This window comes from Tachysurus fulvidraco, chromosome 1 (assembly GCF_022655615.1).
Source record: "Tachysurus fulvidraco isolate hzauxx_2018 chromosome 1, HZAU_PFXX_2.0, whole genome shotgun sequence".
Lineage (NCBI taxonomy): Eukaryota > Metazoa > Chordata > Actinopteri > Siluriformes > Bagridae > Tachysurus > Tachysurus fulvidraco.
In genome coordinates, this window is record NC_062518.1 from 45,873,640 (window position 1) to 45,892,085 (window position 18,446).

Below are 18,446 nucleotides of genomic sequence, written 5' to 3' on the forward strand. Positions count from 1 at the left end.
ACACTCCAGTGATGTTATTACACTGACTGTATCAGGTGAGTGTGTCAGGTGAAAATGTGCATGAAAATGTCTTACTTTGTATCAAGTAAAACTAGATTCAAAAATATCTTGTATTTCCTGTGTAACAGAGAGACCACAGGCAGTACTGAGTGTATCTCCACACAGCTGGCTGACTGAAGGAGACTCAGTGACTCTAAGCTGTGAGGTTACAGACTCCTCTACAGACTGGACATTCAGCTGGTACACAGTTGTTCCCTACAGAGACGGATTAACTGGAATAAATAATAATCGTGGCTATATTGTGTATGTGGAGCTCCTCTCAGACAGCAGCAGAGGATCTGGAGGCAACTACACTCTCAGTCCTGCTGCTCTTAATCACACAGGAGTTTATATGTGCAGAGGAGAGAGAGGAGAACCAGCCTTTTACACACAGTACAGCAATCTACAGCCACTATGGATCACTGGTGAGGAAAATTAACTGTTGTGTTGAAGTGTAGACTTTAAAAGTGTGAATATAACATCAGATTAATGCAGTATTTATGCAACTGTGTGTATAAATAAAGTATATGTATGATACACATATATAGGACTCAGGACATGGTTGAGGATTTCTGTGAAGGAGGATTTTATTAAAAGTCAGAGCAGGTAAACATTCTGTATGTGATCAAGTATACATAAAATTTTCAGAGATAATGTCTTCAGAAAATGTCTTCTAAACAGATACAGATACAAATAGGAGGTAAATATATTTATGGTAAAATGATAATCATAATCCTGTACATTGGCTCATTTGACTGCTCTAATTGTCTAATCATTTACAGTAGAATTCTGTAAATGAATAAAACAGCGTTTTACTGGAAAATAAATACTGCAATTTACATCACATCACAGTCATTTCCATGGTTTCTGCCTCATGTTGTTCATTGACACTTTACATGGCTTTTTTCTGTGTTTAAGGTGAATCTCCTCCAGTCTCTCTGATCATCAATCCCAGCAGAACTCAACACTTTACTAATGACTCTCTCTCACTGAGCTGTGAGGACCAGAGTAAGTCTACTGGATGGACAGTGAGACGATACACACACAGTGAGAGAGTGTTAGATTGTTCACACTGGGGATCAGTTACAGGATCTACATGTAACATCAGCTTCCTCTCCACATCCTACACTGGAGTTTACTGGTGTGAGTCTGTATCTGGAGAAAACAGTAATCCTGTCAACATCACAGTGCATGGTGAGTCTTCATGTAGTGTGTTTAATGTTAAAGGAAAAGGGAAATGATTCATTACAGAATATTTAGAACTCTGAGATTTCATTTGGGAGAAACTGTTCATGAAGACAGTTTATTTTTTTTAATTTATATGAAAAACCTCCAGACTCCACAGGTTTAGAGTATTTTATGTTACATACAGATAAATTAGAGAACTTTTATTTATTATCTACAGACACATCGTAGTGTTTAGATTTCCTTGTTATTGATTTTCTGTGTTCTAGATGGTGATGTGATCCTGGAGAGTCCTGTCCATCCTGTGACTGAGGGACATCCTCTGACTCTACGCTGTTTATATCACAACCCAAATCCCTCAAACCTCCGAGCTGATTTCTATAAAGATGGATCAGTTCTCCAGAACCAGACTACAGGAGAGATGATCATCCAAACTGTCTCAAAGTCAGATGAAGGTTTCTACCACTGTGAACACCCAGAGAGAGGAGAGTCACTGAAACGGTACCGAGCCACCACCGCTAGGAGGCGAAAATGCATCAAATTCATTGTAACTTCATTGTAACTTTTAAGCATTAAATCCTCTAAATACACGGTTAAATTATATATTGTTTGAAAGCTTAGACTCTCAGGATTTTATTAAGCGCACACACACAGCATAATATGATTTATAGTAATTTAAACATTTGATAGAAAATTGAACTAGGTGGCGCTAGTTCGATCTGTTTACTCACTTTTAAACGCTGGTCTTTAAATTTCCCTTTCTTCACATTGTCACTAATGTTAATGTATTTTCCAAAACAAATGCTTGTAAAAATCCCCGAGAGTCCAAAAAACTTGAAAATGTAATCCTTTTAATCCAAAACGCTTTGCTCGCTTCACAAGAATTATGTGTTTGACCGGAAACTGAACACGAAGCTTCACTTCCGCCCTTTGTTGGACTCCTACGTCTCATTGGACACATACCAAAATTTCAAAACGCGTCAGATTTGTAGTCGAGGATGTGACGAATCAAACAAGCCCTCGCATGAGCCAACCAGTGCCTGTGCGGCCGAGATAGGCAGCTAAGAAGCCAATGAGGTCTCTCCATGCTATGTGGGTGACCCTCCCTTTGACTGACATTTGCTCCGTCCAGTAGCGATTTGATGTTTCGCGAGCATCATAGCTCTTTAGCCAATAAGGAGACGATTCCAACGAGATGCAACATGATACATCTGGTGAGTTCGGGCTGTGCAATAAGCGTGCGCATATTAATTTTTTTCAGCTTTATTGCGCAATTCTCGAACGTTTCACACTCTCACACCTCAGGGTGTCAGTTTACAGGCATTTTTTCAAAACAGAGTTATAGGCAGAGGGGTTCTCTTTGTTATAGGACTTTTGAACTAAGCATGCAGTCCTTTTATACAAAGTTATACAGTAAAAAAAATAAACAAGAAAAACCTGAACAGACGGACATGTCCATAGAAAAATATTCATATAAAATCCATTTTTGAGTCTTTTGACTTCATTTTTTTTTTGGTGAAAGCCAAGACATGTGGCTATGGCCCTCAGTTGTTGTTTACCAACCAGCATTAAATACAGCAATGTATGTAATCAGTTTATCAGGTAAACAACTCAGACGGAAATAAACACCCTCCATTCTAGCCTCTATAACTCTGTGTCAGTAAGGCTTAGAATCAAGCTGACACTTGTGTCGGAAACTAGAGACTCTCTTCTTTCCAATGAGACCAAGCTCACCTCTGTGTGTCAAAGTATATGGGAGCTGTACCACTTTTTATGTGGGTATGTCATCTAGGCGAAAATCATGAAAATGGGGGGGGCGACAGGTAACAGGTTGCACTTATGTACGTCACTCTGGATAAGGGCGTCTGCCAAATGCTGTAAATGTAAATGTAAATGAATGAATGAATTAATGAAGGAGTAAATACAAATAATCAATGCAACAATAAATCCAGAAAGACCGCAAATAAATTTTGAGGAAACATGGACACAACAATTAAAATAATACATTATAAATATTCAGAATTTATTACTTTTTTTTCAAAAACAATGTATGTGATGCCGTGCCATCCACGGCACAACACGGAAAATGACCACTAGGGGATGAGGCTGCATCAAATTCGTTGTAGCTTTTAAGCATTAAATCCTCTAAATACATGGTTAAACTTATTTTTCTAGTAAAGCTTAGACTCTCAAGATTTTATTAAGCCCACACACAAAGCATAATATGATTTATAGCCGTCATACTAATTGAATCAAAATTGGTAGTGAACTGAACTAGGCGGCACTAGACCAGTTTTTCCCCTACATTTAGACACTTCCCTTTCTTCACTGGGGTAATATTTTCCAAAACAAATGCTTGTAAAAAATCCCCAAGAGTCCAAGGAACTGGAATCTGTAAGCCTTTTAATCCAAAACGCTTTGCAAACTGTCTAGAGTATACTCTGATAAATCTGTTTTGAAATAAACGTGACATGTTTATTTTTAAGGAGGGGAGTGTTACGTCCCCCATAATATTGTTAGTTTTTTTTTGGAATGGTGTTTTGTTGTTGTTTTTCTTCCCTTCTCTTTTGCCCTCACTTTTGTTTTAACAGGTCAGTGTGTGTCTGCCAATCACAGAGATTCATGGTGATGACAATGTGCAGCTCCACCAATGGGGGTGCCCTACGTGGGATTTAAAAGGCACACCTGTGCAGGAGGCGGGAGTTCTCTGGCACGCGGCCTTTTGTTTGTCTGGTGGTTGACTCGTGTGGTTTTTGTTTTGTCCTGTACCATCCTTGTGTTAATTTGTTGGTTTAGTCTGTGTTCTGTGCTGTATCAGTGTTCCATGCCTCATTCTGGTCCTGTCTCTCTGATGTTTCCTACCGACTGTTATCTGGCTGATTAAATATCAAATCACACCATAAACGGGGAAAGAGATAGAACAGGTAAGACATCACATGATGTACATATGCAACACTGAGCTACAGCTACTTGTTTAGAACACTAGGTTAGTGACACGTGCCACCCCTTGTATTTTTGTTTCTAGTAAGTGTAGTGTAGTTAGGGCGTCTTGCCCGCTGAAGATGTTTCTTTTTGTTTAACGTATGGTTTATCGTGACTGAGTTAGATTAGAAGTTTTGTTTCCGGTTTAGTAAGTTTGTTTTGTTTCTTTCCCTGAGTTGGCACGGTCTTGTTCTTTTCTCTTGTCCCTGTTTTGATGTGAATTATTTTGGGGTTTGTTTTGTAAAAATTATAATGTATATAGTTTGTATATAATGTTTGGACTGGTTGGTGATGGTATGGTTCACTAGAATAAGACACTATTGTGGACTATTGTGTAACATCGCCTCGCAAATATTACGTTTCTGACCGAAAACTGGAAACAGCAGTTCACTTCCATACATTGTTTCGGCTCTCACTTCTCCCATGAGGCTTCTAAAACTACACTGTTGCATCAGACTTGTAATCCAGGGCCTAACGAATCATACAAGCCCTCACTTGAGCCAATCGGCACCTGTAGTGCAGAGATAGACGGCTGAGAAGCCAATGATGTCTCCATCCTAGGTGGGACACCCTCCCTTTGACTGACAATTGCTCCCTTCAGTAGCAATTTCATGATCCAGGACCTTTTACAGCTCTTTAACCAATAAGGAGACGATTCCAACGGTATGCAACATGACATGTCTCTGATGCCTCAGCTGCGCAGAAATGGCTGTGCAATGGATTTATTGCGCAATTCTCGAACTTTTCACACTCTCACGCCTCAGGATGTCAGGTTACAGGCCTTTTTTCAGAGCAGGCTTCTAGGCAGAGAGGTTCTCTTTGTTTTAGGCCTTTTAAACTGAGCATGCAGTCTTTTAATTCAAAGTTATACAGTTTTATCCACACTGATTTGCAATGTTTTCTGTTGTGTCTAAAGTAAAGCATTTATTAAACAGTCTCTGTTGTCATATACTCCAAAGCTGTCTGTAGTAATGGTCTGAAGGAACAATAAAGAAATATAATCACACACAATATTCTGTGAAGACGTGTTAACTTGTTAACATTATAACTTCTCTTTCCTATAATAAGAACAATAAAATGAGAGAATTTATTTATTTAATGGTTTTGTGATTATAGCTTAAAATAGCTTAAAGGTGGATTTTTCCTTTTCCCCTGACAGAGTAATACAGTTTATATAATTTCACTATTTTAGGTCACATGGCACTATTCCTGTTGTGAGTGGGAAAGAAATATGTGCTTTTAATCACAACACACGGAAATGTGTTTGTGACTAAAATTATTCATTTTCACACTCAAAGTCATATGTAACAGTGTGTAAATAAGTGAAATGTTTAATGCCTCTGTTAAGATTCTACATAAATGGGGACAGCGCCCTCTATCTGTTGAATGATGGCATATTGGAGTGAAATCTGGAGTTTCACACTGCAGATTTAATGGGACATGATGGGGGTAAGTTGTGTTCTTTGAGTGTTTCAGAGATTTATCAGTAAAAGTGATTAAAACACAAAAGATACTCTTCCAATATCAAGTATTTTTGTAATGAACATGTTCTGGTCATGTGATCTAATATAATTAATGTGTGTGTGCAGCCACAAACCCTACAAATGTTTATAATAATATATAGGTAATTGAGTCCGGGTGTTTGCAATCAGTAATTGGGTAACTGTGAACATGAAGTTGTTCATAGGCCACACTGAAGTCTGGAGTTGTAGATATGACAAATACTTAATCTATAAGTTGAACATTGTACAAACTGGACAGATGAAAAAACAACAACAACAAAAATATGGAATGTAAAAAAAATTTTTTATTATTTATTTATTTATTTTTTACAAAATGCATTATCAAATAAGCAAAAAAAAGTGCAGAGCATTTGTGTTATTATCTGAATGCATGATACACAACATAATTGTAAAGCCATGTTGTGATATAAATTGCATCATTAATTCAATATCAAAATTTCTTTCAAATAAATGCTTTGTATGTTTATACCCAGCAGGAAATGTCCAACTCAAATATACACTATATACTTTATACTGTACATCATTATACACACTAGGGGTGATAATCTTTTACACCCAAACTACAGTTCATTGTTTATTTGACATAAAGTACTGACAGTCAAACAAATTCTTAAAACCAAACTAATGTGTTTAATTTAGCCACATTTTGGCATAACTGTGCAACAGAATCCTGACATAAATTACATTTTAATGCTACTCTACTGAAGAGCAGACCAATTCCACCATTATGGACAAAATGGTCCCCAGCTGTAGGCAGGCTGCCCCTTTCCAAGACCAGCTCAGAGCTGTACAGATAATGTACAAGTAGCCATACAACACCTCAGAAAATATGGCAAATTAATTGCTCCAGCAAGTCTTATCTAGTTTTCTGGGTTTGGGCTTCAGAAGATAATGAGCACTGCATTAAAGGAATTTGGTCAGTAAAACTTAAGTTACACTTTCCTGGGATGTCATTCTGTTAAGGACAAGAATGCCTATAGGTGGAGCTGCAGGATTAAGACTTGATCCAATGACTGAACTTTTGTGACACATCTAAAGGGACAGCATGATGTTGTGGCACAAATTAGTTATTGTTGAACACCGTTCCACCTGTGGAACACTACCGCTAGGGGCTGAAGCTGCATAATTTCATTGTAACTTTTAAGCATTAAATCCTCTAAAAACACGAAAAAACTTATGTTTCTAGTAAAGTTTATACTCTCAATATTTTTTAAGCCCACGCACAAAGCATAATATGATTCATAGCCGTCATACTATTAGAAAAAAAATTTGGAGAAAACTGACCTAGGTGGCGCTAGACCAGTTTTCCCTTACCTTTAGACGCATCCCTTTCTTCACTGGGGTAATATATTCCAAAACAAATATTCCACAAAAATCCACACAGGTCCAAGGAACTGAAATCTGTAAGCCTTTTAATCCAAAACGCTTTGGTCGCGCCGCAAATATTCCGAAAAATTGGAAACAGTGGTGCGCCACCATCTTTGTTTCGGCTCTAGCTTCTCATTGGGGTATTCAAAAATTCTAAATTTACGTCATATTTATAGCCCAGGGCGTAACGAATCAAACAAGCCCTCACTTAAGCCAATCGGTGCTTGTATTGCAGAGATAGACGGCTGAGAAGCCAATGAGGTCAGACATCATTTTTGGGAACCCGCCTTTGACTGACAATTACTCCTTCCAATAGCAATGAAATTGGCCGGGACCTATACAGCTCTTTAGCCAATAAGAAGACGATTCCAACGGTATGCCACGACCCGCCTCTCTAATGCTGGCTTCTGCGCGAAAATCGTGCGCGATGGGTTTATTGCGCAATCCTTGAACTTTTCACGCTCTCACAGCTCAGGGTGTCAGGTCACAGGCCTCTTTACACAACAGAATAGTAGAGAGAGAGAGGCTGTGCTGGTTTTTGGCCATTTAAACTGAGCATGCAGTCTTTTAATTCAAAGTTATACAGTAAACAAGTAAACAAGAAACACAGGACCGGATGGACATGTCCGTAGAAAAATAGTTTTATTGAAGCCATTTTTGGGTCTTTTGACTTGATTTTTTTTTTGGTGAAAGCCAAGACATGTGGCTATGACCCTCAGGTGTTAAATGTTACCTAACATGTTCCAGAGAAATAAGATAAATTAAAAACCTCAGGCGAAAATCAAAATTTTCCATTCTAGCCTCTGTAACTTTGTGTCAGTAAGGCCTAGAATCAATCTGACACTTGTATCTGAAACTAGAGAATCACTTCTTTCCAATGAGACCAGGCTCACCCCTGTGTGTTAAAGTATGTGGGAGCTGCATCACTTTTTGTTTTGTATACAATTTCGTCCGATCGTTCGTGTGCGATAACAGGTTAACCTGTTATCGCACACGAACGATCGGACGAAATTGTATACAAAACAAATTTTCAGAGTAGCTGCCAGGTTTGGCATCATCCAATAAAATATCAATATAAAAGAGTAACAGCTGAATATTTTAAGGAACAAAAACAGAAGGCAAACACAATCTATTTGATGACACTGGCTTCATCAGTGTACATAGACACACGGCTCACTGCAGAGAAAGAAAACATAAATGCATAAATATGACGAAAAACATTTCTCATGATATTGCCATCAATTATGGCACAAATTACTATGCAGCAAAAAATAAGTAACTTATTAGGCTTGTACATTCATAGCTAACTGCTCAAGCAGAATAAACTGATAGAACGTTTTCTAAACTGATACCAACTAACATGGATGAACTCTTCTGACCACCACAAATTTGGAAAGTCAGGATTTTGCGTACATGGATATGAAGGTCAAGAATAAAACACGATAATTTTAATGTTTTTTGTGGTTCACATTCTAATGGTGTGTAGAAATTCTACCCAATGCACTTTTGGATGTCTCTTAATTTAAGGTGCTGTAATTGTCTTTTAAGCTTTATAAATGTCAAGAGGTTTACCTTCACGTGCTTCTGCACCTCTGAGTATACAGTCTCATCACCCACATTGGCCGTCTCTAGTAGGGAGGAAGAAACAACTCACTGATTAATTACCAGAAAAAAAAGAAAAAAAACTACAGCTCATCTAAAGGACTTAAAATACATGATATACAACAGAGCTGCTAAATTCTCACAACTGTTTGGTCAGAAGGTGTTTTATGGGTTTTATGTATTATTGCTGTGATATAAGGGGAGTAACACACTTGAGATTTACTATTATAGGAAAATGAAAACTTTTCTCTTAATAGCAGGTTTAACAGGCTGGTAAATCTGTTATTCACACTATCTGTTGTCGATACAGTGTTTTATTCACTACATGAATAAATATAATTACTACATCTTGCCCTACCTTTTATTCTCTTTGTTTTTAGCATTGGTTTCAGTTCAATCTCAGCATAAGTCACATCATTTTCAGCACCTGCAGTAGAAGAGAACAAAACCATCCCAATGATCTGTAGCCTTTTAATACATCAGTCATAACTCATCAACCTAAACATCAGTCATTATCAGTCTCCTGCCAAAACTACACTGACTCCGAGCTGATTTTTTTTAGAGTAGATCTTTAAACTCTTTAGGTGTTTAGCTTCCTTTATCATTTAGCATGTGGAATCTTCACCATGTGTGATAACACATCACTGACTTTTTAAACAAACCTGTGCTGAAAGTAAATCATCTAAACTACAGGAAAATATAATATGATTGAACATGCTGAAGACTTCCAGTGTAATTTGCGAATTTTGTTTTTTAATAAATCTGTGAAATGTCCCAGCATTAGAAATACTCTACCATTGTTCCTGTTTGATTTCTTTTTCCTCTTGACCTGTGTGTAAATGGCTTTGTTGATCTCAGCTGCAGCTTCACCTGAACACAGTGCAGTGTGTTGGTCTCTACAAGACACTTCTGTACTTTACTGTATAGAGTTAATCTAGAGTTAAATCTCTAATGCAAGAGTAAATGTGTGAAATGAAATAAAGCTACCTGTTCCTCTCATGGCTGACTCATCCCCAGTGTCATAAATATTAGCACTCCCTACACAAAACAAACAGAAGAAAGTCTCAGAAAAATACTAAAAGAAATTCATTAAAGATAGAAATAAACATTGAGACAGTGTCTGACCAGCCTGAAGTGGTGTGTGTCCTGACTGAGAATCTTCAGCTCCTGACTGGTTCTGATTCTGTTCTGATGTCTGATTGGTTTTCTGCTTTTCTAGAGAGAGAGAGAGAGAGAGAGAGAGAGAGAGAGAGAGAGAGAGAGAGAGAGAGAGATTCTACATCTGAACAGTGTGTACATACTGACATATTAAAGAGAGTGTAAAAAAGGTCAATTATACAGTAGGAACACAAACAATTATTCATTATAGATACAATAACTATATGTATAGCATAATATATAGTATTTATATTTAAATAATATTTAAATATACAGAAGTCTTAAGAGGCCATGGATTATTATTTTTAATTCTTTATTGAATTCTTGTGATCACAAAAGTTTCATATTTTACATGTTGTGGGTTTATAACAATGTATAATATGACTATATAGTATTCACTACATTACAGTTAAAAGTTCTATATTCAGTATGTGCAAATATGTTTTATATTTTTTTAGAATATACACAAAATTTAAACTATTTCTTGCACCGTCACCAGATTCATATCACACAGTATAATATTGACTTAAGTCTTAAAGATCTGTTCATCAACACTTAGTTATTGTTTAGCTTTAGTTATTGTCCATGATTATGTGATACATAAAAAATTTGCTTTATTCTTTTGCAATTCTGGTTATATTCTACATAACAAAGCTAATGTAGTAATCTGACCTTTTTTTCTTTTGTAGGACCACAGCAGCATCATTAAGATCAGAAAAGCGATGAACAAAAATCCCAAACCCACAACCAGTCCTAATGTTCCATCATTGTATATAGGACCTGAGACTGAGAAGAAAAAGGGCAGAATTTTAGCAGTTAAACATAGAAACTCTTTAATAAGAGAATCAAATAAAAATAAATTCTCAAATGATTCCTCACATCTGACTGAGACCCAGCTTTTCAGTGACTCTCCTCTCTCTGGGTGTTCACAGTGGTAGAAACCTTCATCTGACTTTGAGACAGTTTGGATGATCATCTCTCCTGTAGTCTGGTTCTGGAGAACTGATCCATCTTTATAGAAATCAGCTCGGAGGTTTGAGGGATTTGGGTTGTGATATAAACAGCGTAGAGTCAGAGGATGTCCCTCAGTCACAGGATGGACAGGACTCTCCAGGATCACATCACCATCTAGAACACAGAAAATCACTACCAAGGAAATCCACACATGATGATGTGTCTATAGATAATAAATAAAAGTTCTCTAATTTATCTGTATGTAACATAAAATACTCTAAACCTGTGGAGTCTGGGGGTTTTTCATCTAAATTAAAAAAAATAAACTGTCTTTATGAACAGTTTCTCCCAAATGAAATCTCAGCGTTCTAAATATTCTGTAATGAATCATTTCCCTTTTCCTTTAACATTAAACACACTACATGAAGACTCACCATGCACTGTGATGTTGACAGGATTACTGTTTTCTCCAGATTCAGACTCACACCAGTAAACTCCAGTGTAGGATGTGGAGAGGAAGCTGATGTTACATGTAGATCCTGTAACTGATCCCCAGTGTGAACAATCTAACACTCTCTCACTGTGTGTGTATCGTCTCACTGTCCATCCAGTAGACTTACTCTGGTCCTCACAGCTCAGTGAGAGAGAGTCATTAGTAAAGTGTTGAGTTCTGCTGGGATTGATGATCAGAGAGACTGGAGGAGATTCACCTTAAACACAGAAAAGAGCCATTTAAAGTGGCAATAAACAAAATAATGAGGCAGAAAACGAGGAAATGACTGTAATGTGATGTAAATTGCAGTATTTATTTTCCAGCAAAAAGCTGTTTTATTCATTTACAGAATTCTACTGTAAATGATTAGACAATTCGAGCAGTCAAATGAGCCAATGTACAGGATTATGATTATCATTTTACCATAAATATATTTACCTCATATTTGTACCTGAATCTGTTTAGAAGACATTTTCTGAAGACATTATCTCAGAATAATTTATGTATACTTGGTCACATGCAGAATTTTTACCTGCTCTGACTTTTAATAAAATCCTCCTTCACAGAAATCCTCAACCATGTCCTGAGTCCTATATATGTGTATCATACACATACTTTATTTATACACACAATTGCATAAATACTGCATTAATCTGATGTTACATTCACACTTTTAAAGTCTACACTTCAACACAACAGATAATTTTCCTCACCAGTGATCCATAGTGGCTGTAGATTGCTGTACTGTGTGTAAAAGGCTGGTTCTCCTCTCTCTCCTCTGCACATATAAACTCCTGTGTGTTTAAGAGCAGCAGGACTGAGAGTGTATTTGCCTCCAGATCCTCTGCTGCTGTCTGAGAGGAGCTCCACATACACAATATAGCCACGATTATTATTTATTCCAGTTAATCCGTCTCTGTAGGGAACAACTGTGTACCAGCTGAATGTCCAGTCTGTAGAGGAGTCTGTAACCTCACAGCTTAGAGTCACTGAGTCTCCTTCAGTCAGCCAGCTGTGTGGAGATACACTCAGTACTGCCTGTGGTCTCTCTGTTACACAGGAAATACAAGATATTTTTGAATCTAGTTTTACTTAATACAAAGTAAGACATTTTCATGCACATTTTCACCTGACACACTCACCTGATACAGTCAGTGTAATAACATCACTGGAGTGTGAGGAGCGTGAGCCTCCTCTCTCTGTTCCTCTACAGGTGTATGTACCTGTGTGGGTCACTTCAACACCACTGATACTGTACACCTGTTCACTACTGACAGGACTGTGTGAAGTATCTTTATACCAGCTGTACTGCCAGCTAGAGACACTTTCACCCTGTATGTCACATCTCAGAGTGACGGTGTCTCCACTGAACACCTGATTATCGGGATTCATGGATGCCACTGGTTTAGGTCTCACTGTAGAAAAATAATAGAACATCTGGATGATCATAATGCATGTGTCGTCATGGTGTATAATGATGTTATTCATAACAAAAAAACTATCATATCCTGACATACCTCTCACTGTTATCTTGACAGGATCACTGAATTGTGTCATGTTATAGATGCTGTTGTTTATCCTGTGTGCCCAACACCGGTACTCTGTTTCTCCTGCATTATCGACTGTCACATTAAGTGTGTTCACTTGTTCACTGTTCAGATTCTGTAACAGCTGATTATTTTTGTACCAGTAAAACTCCCATCCAGTCTCCTGCTGCAGCTCACAGCTCAGAGTGACGGTGTCTCCAGTGTAGACGGAGCTCTGAGGATTCACTCTCACAGTCGGTTTGGGTTTTACTGTTAAAACCAAATGATAAATTATTTGTATAAAAAAAAATATTTGTTTATCTGTTTTGTGGGTTGGGGTTGGAGGAGGGAGTTAGATCGCGGCAGCAGCGAAGCGCTAGAACGGCTCTATGAATGGGAATTTAAATGGTCGGGTAATATGGAGGTCATAACCGGATTGGTGCATGTCATGGACAGCTGATTAACAGCTGATGCACGCTTGACTGTATATTTTAATGAATAAATATAAAAAACACAGAACCACAAAATATAAACTTTTCTGTCCTGAAGATGTTTACATGTCAGAAAACATAGTTATTGTGTGTGTGTGTGTGTGTGTGTGTGTGTGTGTGTGTGTGTGTGTGTGTGTGTGTGTGTGTGTGTGTGTGTGTGTTAAACAAGATGTTTTTGGATCTCACCAGTCAGAAATGACAAATACTTTTAAACATATGTATTTCGAGATCATTCAGAAAATTCTGGAATAACAAGAAATTACAAAATAATTAAACAATAATGTTTACGCCTTCTAACAAACCTGTGATGAAAAGAGGAAAAAATCATGACATACCTCTCACTGTAATCTTGACAGGATCACTGAGCGCTGTGTAGTAGTTGTCGTTGTTGTAGTTTATCCTGTATGCTCCACACTTGTACTCTGTTTCTCCTGCATTATCGACTGTCACATTAAGTGTGTTCACTTGTTCACTGTTCAGATTCTGTAACAGCTGATTATTATTTTTGTACCAGTAAAACTCCCATCCAGTCTCCTGCTGCAGCTCACAGCTCAGAGTGACGGTGTCTCCAGTGTAGACGGAGCTCTGAGGATTCACTCTCACAGTCGGTTTGGGTTTTACTGTTGGTGTGAAATGATGAAGGTGTCAGAGCTGCTTTACACTTTACAACATAAGCAGTAGATTCACTGTGTCTAACAGATGCTTTGTGTCTAAAACTAACATTTATATTTAACATTTAATACAAGATGTTACAGTTGTATGTTTTCTTACAGGGCTGATATTCAGTATATTTTAGTTATAATTATAATTAATTCAGTTTGTAATCAGATAGCAGTGGTCAAAATGTCTGGGATGTTCCTGTGTATCACATCATCATTAAATCTGAGTGTTCACACATTTTATAGAGTCGACAGCAGACAAAGTTATTACATATTTAAATGTCTTAAAATACATTAATGACATGAAATACATCCAACAGAACAAAAGTAAATCATGGGTTATTACCCCAGAGGTGTTAATGTGAACAGTCAAGTGAAGAGAAGATAATGAGGCTTGTGTTTAAACATTGTGAGGGATTTCTGTGATGAGACAGAGACTGATGTGGATGATGATAATAAAAATCTCTCAAAATGACAGAATTCACAGATAAAACCTTCTAATTCTAATGTCTCAAATGATATTAAATAAATCAGATAATAGCAAATCTTTTCAGCTTTAGGACTCCCTATAAAACATTCTGTTGTTAATAAACCTTACATAAAGTCATTCCCAAGTCTACACTACTAATATCATTTTTAGAGTGAGTATGAGTTCATGTTTTTGTTACTTGTTGATACTGATATGTGTAACCTGCTTAATATTAAGTAATCAGGGGCATCATGGAGCATTTTATTTAGCACTAGTTATATCTGTTGTTCTCTTCTGTTTTCTTACATATACTTGCCTGAAAATGACATGGATTGTTCCAAATGATGCACTTTGCAAGTAAAATTAATTATATCTATTTTTATTGAATTATGTGTTCATAAAAATATTTTATTACACCTGTGTTCCTCTGGCCACATTTAGTAGGGCAATTGGTCACACTCTTGCCCTTTCCAGTGCAATGAACATACATACAGACACACACACACACACACACACACACACACACACACACACACACACACACACACACACACACACACACACACACACACACACACACACAGAGACAAGCATTGGACATTGAATTTCATTGGGCCTCCATAAAAAAGCTACACATTAGTAAATATTTCACACTTGTGATATGCCTTTGTCCAGCAGAGGGCAAAACCTCACACACACACACACACACACACACACACACACACACACACACACACACACACACACACACACACACACACACACACACACACACACACACTGTGTTTAGTCTGTAATATTTCATCAAATTATGTGCCTCTGATCATAAATATTGTGAAAATAATTCATAATTTCTGATTTATTATTTTACTTTATTTTTTGTATATAAATGAGGTTTATTATACCAAATATTACTAAAAATGTGTGCAAAATATATGTCAATATGTTGGAAACATTTTACGGCTCATTATTTATAAGCAGTGAAATCAGACCAGGTCAGTTTGACTCTGTGCTCCTAAATTGCACAGAAAAGCAGGGAAGATTACAGGAGGGTTAAACTTGTGCTGTTTTATATTTAATATGTTAAGACATTTAAGCAGCATAAAACTCTTTGAGTGTAAAATTATTTATTCAAATCTGATGTAAAAAACTACATTAATAAACAGGGAACAAATTAACAAATTATACACAACCTTCTTAGCACTAAAACAATTTAAATAAGGAGACAATATAAAGAAAAACTATGTATAACTCACTTTGAGCCTGGACCACTGGTATGAGTGAAATCAGCACTAAAAAGGGAACAGAAACAGAACATGATGTAAATATGGAGAATTTTCAGTCTATTAATGAACACAGCACATTTTAGAAACACAGAACACACAAGTTTAAATCTTACTCAGGAAACTTAATTCTTACCATCCTGTAAAAATTACATTTTAACCTCTTAAATAATAAATAGACATGATCCAGGTAAATGTCACTTTTCTGCTCATGAAGAAACGTTCTTGAAAAGAAAGCGAGAGAAAGTGAGTGTGTGAGAGAGAGAGAGAGAGAGAGAGAGAGAGAGAGAGAGAGAGAGAGAGAGATCATCATACTGTAGCAATTTAGAATCTGCAAATTTCCAGCATTTAGCAGATGTACTTATATCCAGAGCGACTTACATTTTATCTCATTTTAAACAACTGAGCAATTAAGGGTTAAGGGCCTTGCTCAGGGGCCCAGCAGTGACAGCCTGCAGGATGTGGAAATCAAACTCATATCCTCCTGTTTTGTAATCCAGCACCTTAACCTCAGTGTCATAACTAGTGTAGCGAAAATATTAAATATCATGAGTTTTTATACAACAGTTATGTGTTTGTATATAATGTTATGTGATTTTACTGTATTCTGTGTGTCAGACTAGGGAGAAAGGACAAGAAGCCCTTGTTCCAAATGTTAACATTGTATGTGCTAGAAGGATGGGAACTTTAGGGGAGTTTGTGTGCATGTGATAGATAAGTACTGATACTGGAATGCGGCCTTGTTGAGGTGATAATTCAAAGGCATACAACTTCAGTAACCAGGGAGGGTGCATGAAAACACACACACACACACACACACACACACACACACACACACACACACACACACACACACACACACACACACACACACACACACACACACACACACAGGGTACAAAAGGGAGAGCTGAAACACTAGAATTTGCCTCTTCACTGTATAGATGTTGCACTGTAAGGACGATGCCTTTTGCTGCAGCAAAATAATATTCTGTCTTTAACTTCTTTGGTTTTACCACCACCTCTGAGTCTGAGTGTTTCATACATCTAGATCAAAACTGCGATCACACTAGCCACAATGTAATTTATCCTTTAGCTAAGCATTTTGGAAGGGATTTGTACACAGAACAAAAGTCTAGAGTGTCAAGTCTGCAAACTCTTAATCTCCAGATCTATAATGGTGTTGAAACACCCTTCTCTGGGAGAATGAGTTAAAACTCTATGCTGGCCAATTCCTAGAAAGATGTCCTTAACTGATGCATTCATGAAGGATTCCAGAGTAATCACCTCCAGGAGTTCTTGTAGAGTCCAGTGGGAAGACCATCTGTTCCTGTTGTTTGACCTGGAGAGAGGGCTTCATGACAACAGCAGTCACTTCATCAGTGATGTGTTCCGTGTCCAAAGAGTCCCTCTTCTACAAGTTTAGAACAGGAGGCCCTGTAGAAGATTCACTTCTGCACTGTTCCTCTGAGTGTAGAGTAGATGTCCATATAAATGTATGTATAGAGGTCCAAATAAAATATCAATTTTTCTCCCTCAGATTGTGCATCTAAATTTCTCGTGTATCTTTAAGCTCCATCCATGTCTCATTTGCCAACATATAATCAGCTCTGAAGACAGAAGTAGGTGTAGGGACAACAGCTCTGTTTGGAAACCTGTTGCTCACATTCGAGGTCAAAATGTACAGAGAGGAAAGAAACAGTGAAGAAAGAAGTAAAGAATAGCATGTTTATTTTGTTATCCCTCTCAATAGCCTTTCTTTTTGACTCAATTTGCCTCATCTAATTACCGTGATTTTTTATTTTTTATTATTTATTTTAACATAAAAACATTTCTGTTGAGAGAGTTCTTTACAATTGCTCACTTTTCGTGCCCGCATCACAGAAAAGACAAACTTGTCAAGGTCGGGGAAATAATCACTCACTTTTCTTCACCTGCTTTTCCTTTTATTTTATCCAAAAAAGTTTTAATTTCCTCAACAGTAAACCAGTCATAATTATTTTTACATCCTAGCTGGATCATTTTAACAAAGATTGTGATTTTTTCGAATCTCGTTCGCTCTTAAGTGATGGCTTTGTTTGTCACACTGACAGTACATTCTCAAACCTCACTTACCCACTTTAAAAGCAGCTCTTCCACATAAAACTTGAGGAAAACCACAGAGAGAGATTGAGAGAGAGAGAGAGAGAGAGAGAGAGAGAGAGAGAGAGAGAGAGAGAGAGAGAGAGAGAGAGAGAGAGAGAGAGAGAGAGAGAGAGAGATGCCACAACTGACTTTCTTGTGTCTGAACAGGAGTTTGTTTGGATGTCTGGTGTATATGACAGGTGCAGGACTTATACATATGAACCATCAGTTCTGTTCAAATGTGGACAGTGTTGTTTGTGCTGTGTGGTTGTCTGTCATAACATAATGTTTATGCTGTTATTGTTTACTGTCCAGATTATTCAATTAATTGATTATTGCTTTGGCAAATCTTCTTACAACTTTCATAAGCTGAATTGAAAAACAAACAAACAAATAAAAACAACAGTTACACAAGTAATAATGTCCTCCACGCAACTCAGCAGGTTACATCCATGTGATATTGATCAATAAGGTTGATTGACATATGAACAGTCAATTCAATTCAAAATATGTAAGTGTCAGTTGTGGTGTGGTTGCCTGTCACAGCATAATGTTCATAGTGCTGTTTATTTTGTACAGTCCAAAAGTTT

The 18,446-nt window shown here is 37.2% G+C and overlaps 3 protein-coding genes across 5 annotated transcripts in view; 1 reads left to right on the top strand and 2 right to left on the bottom strand.

Annotated features, from left to right (window-relative positions):
- Positions 1 to 18,446, bottom strand: part of LOC113643290 (low affinity immunoglobulin gamma Fc region receptor III-like) — a 546,637-nt gene that overhangs the window by 448,395 nt on the left and 79,796 nt on the right. The gene's annotated exons all lie outside the window — the stretch shown is intronic.
- The window catches only part of LOC113633966 (obscurin-like), a 580,831-nt gene that overhangs the window by 361,279 nt on the left and 201,106 nt on the right, over positions 1 to 18,446 (top strand). The window lies entirely within an intron of this gene.
- LOC113633976 (leukocyte immunoglobulin-like receptor subfamily B member 2) overlaps positions 1 to 18,446 on the bottom strand; it is a 284,910-nt gene that overhangs the window by 245,107 nt on the left and 21,357 nt on the right. Inside the window, exons 4-7 of one of the 3 annotated variants that reach the window (XM_047799707.1) lie at positions 13,657 to 13,941; positions 12,822 to 13,100; positions 12,447 to 12,719; positions 11,843 to 12,353 (exon numbers count right to left, since the gene is read on the bottom strand). In XM_047799707.1, coding sequence (XP_047655663.1) covers positions 11,992 to 12,353; positions 12,447 to 12,719; positions 12,822 to 13,100; positions 13,657 to 13,941 — 1,199 coding nt within the window. In that variant the 3' untranslated portion in view covers positions 11,843 to 11,991. Of the gene's footprint in view, positions 1 to 11,842; positions 12,354 to 12,446; positions 12,720 to 12,821; positions 13,101 to 13,656; positions 13,942 to 15,705; positions 15,742 to 18,446 lie in introns of those variants that run through there. The other 2 variants (XM_047799701.1, XM_047799699.1) reach the window with 2 other exon arrangements.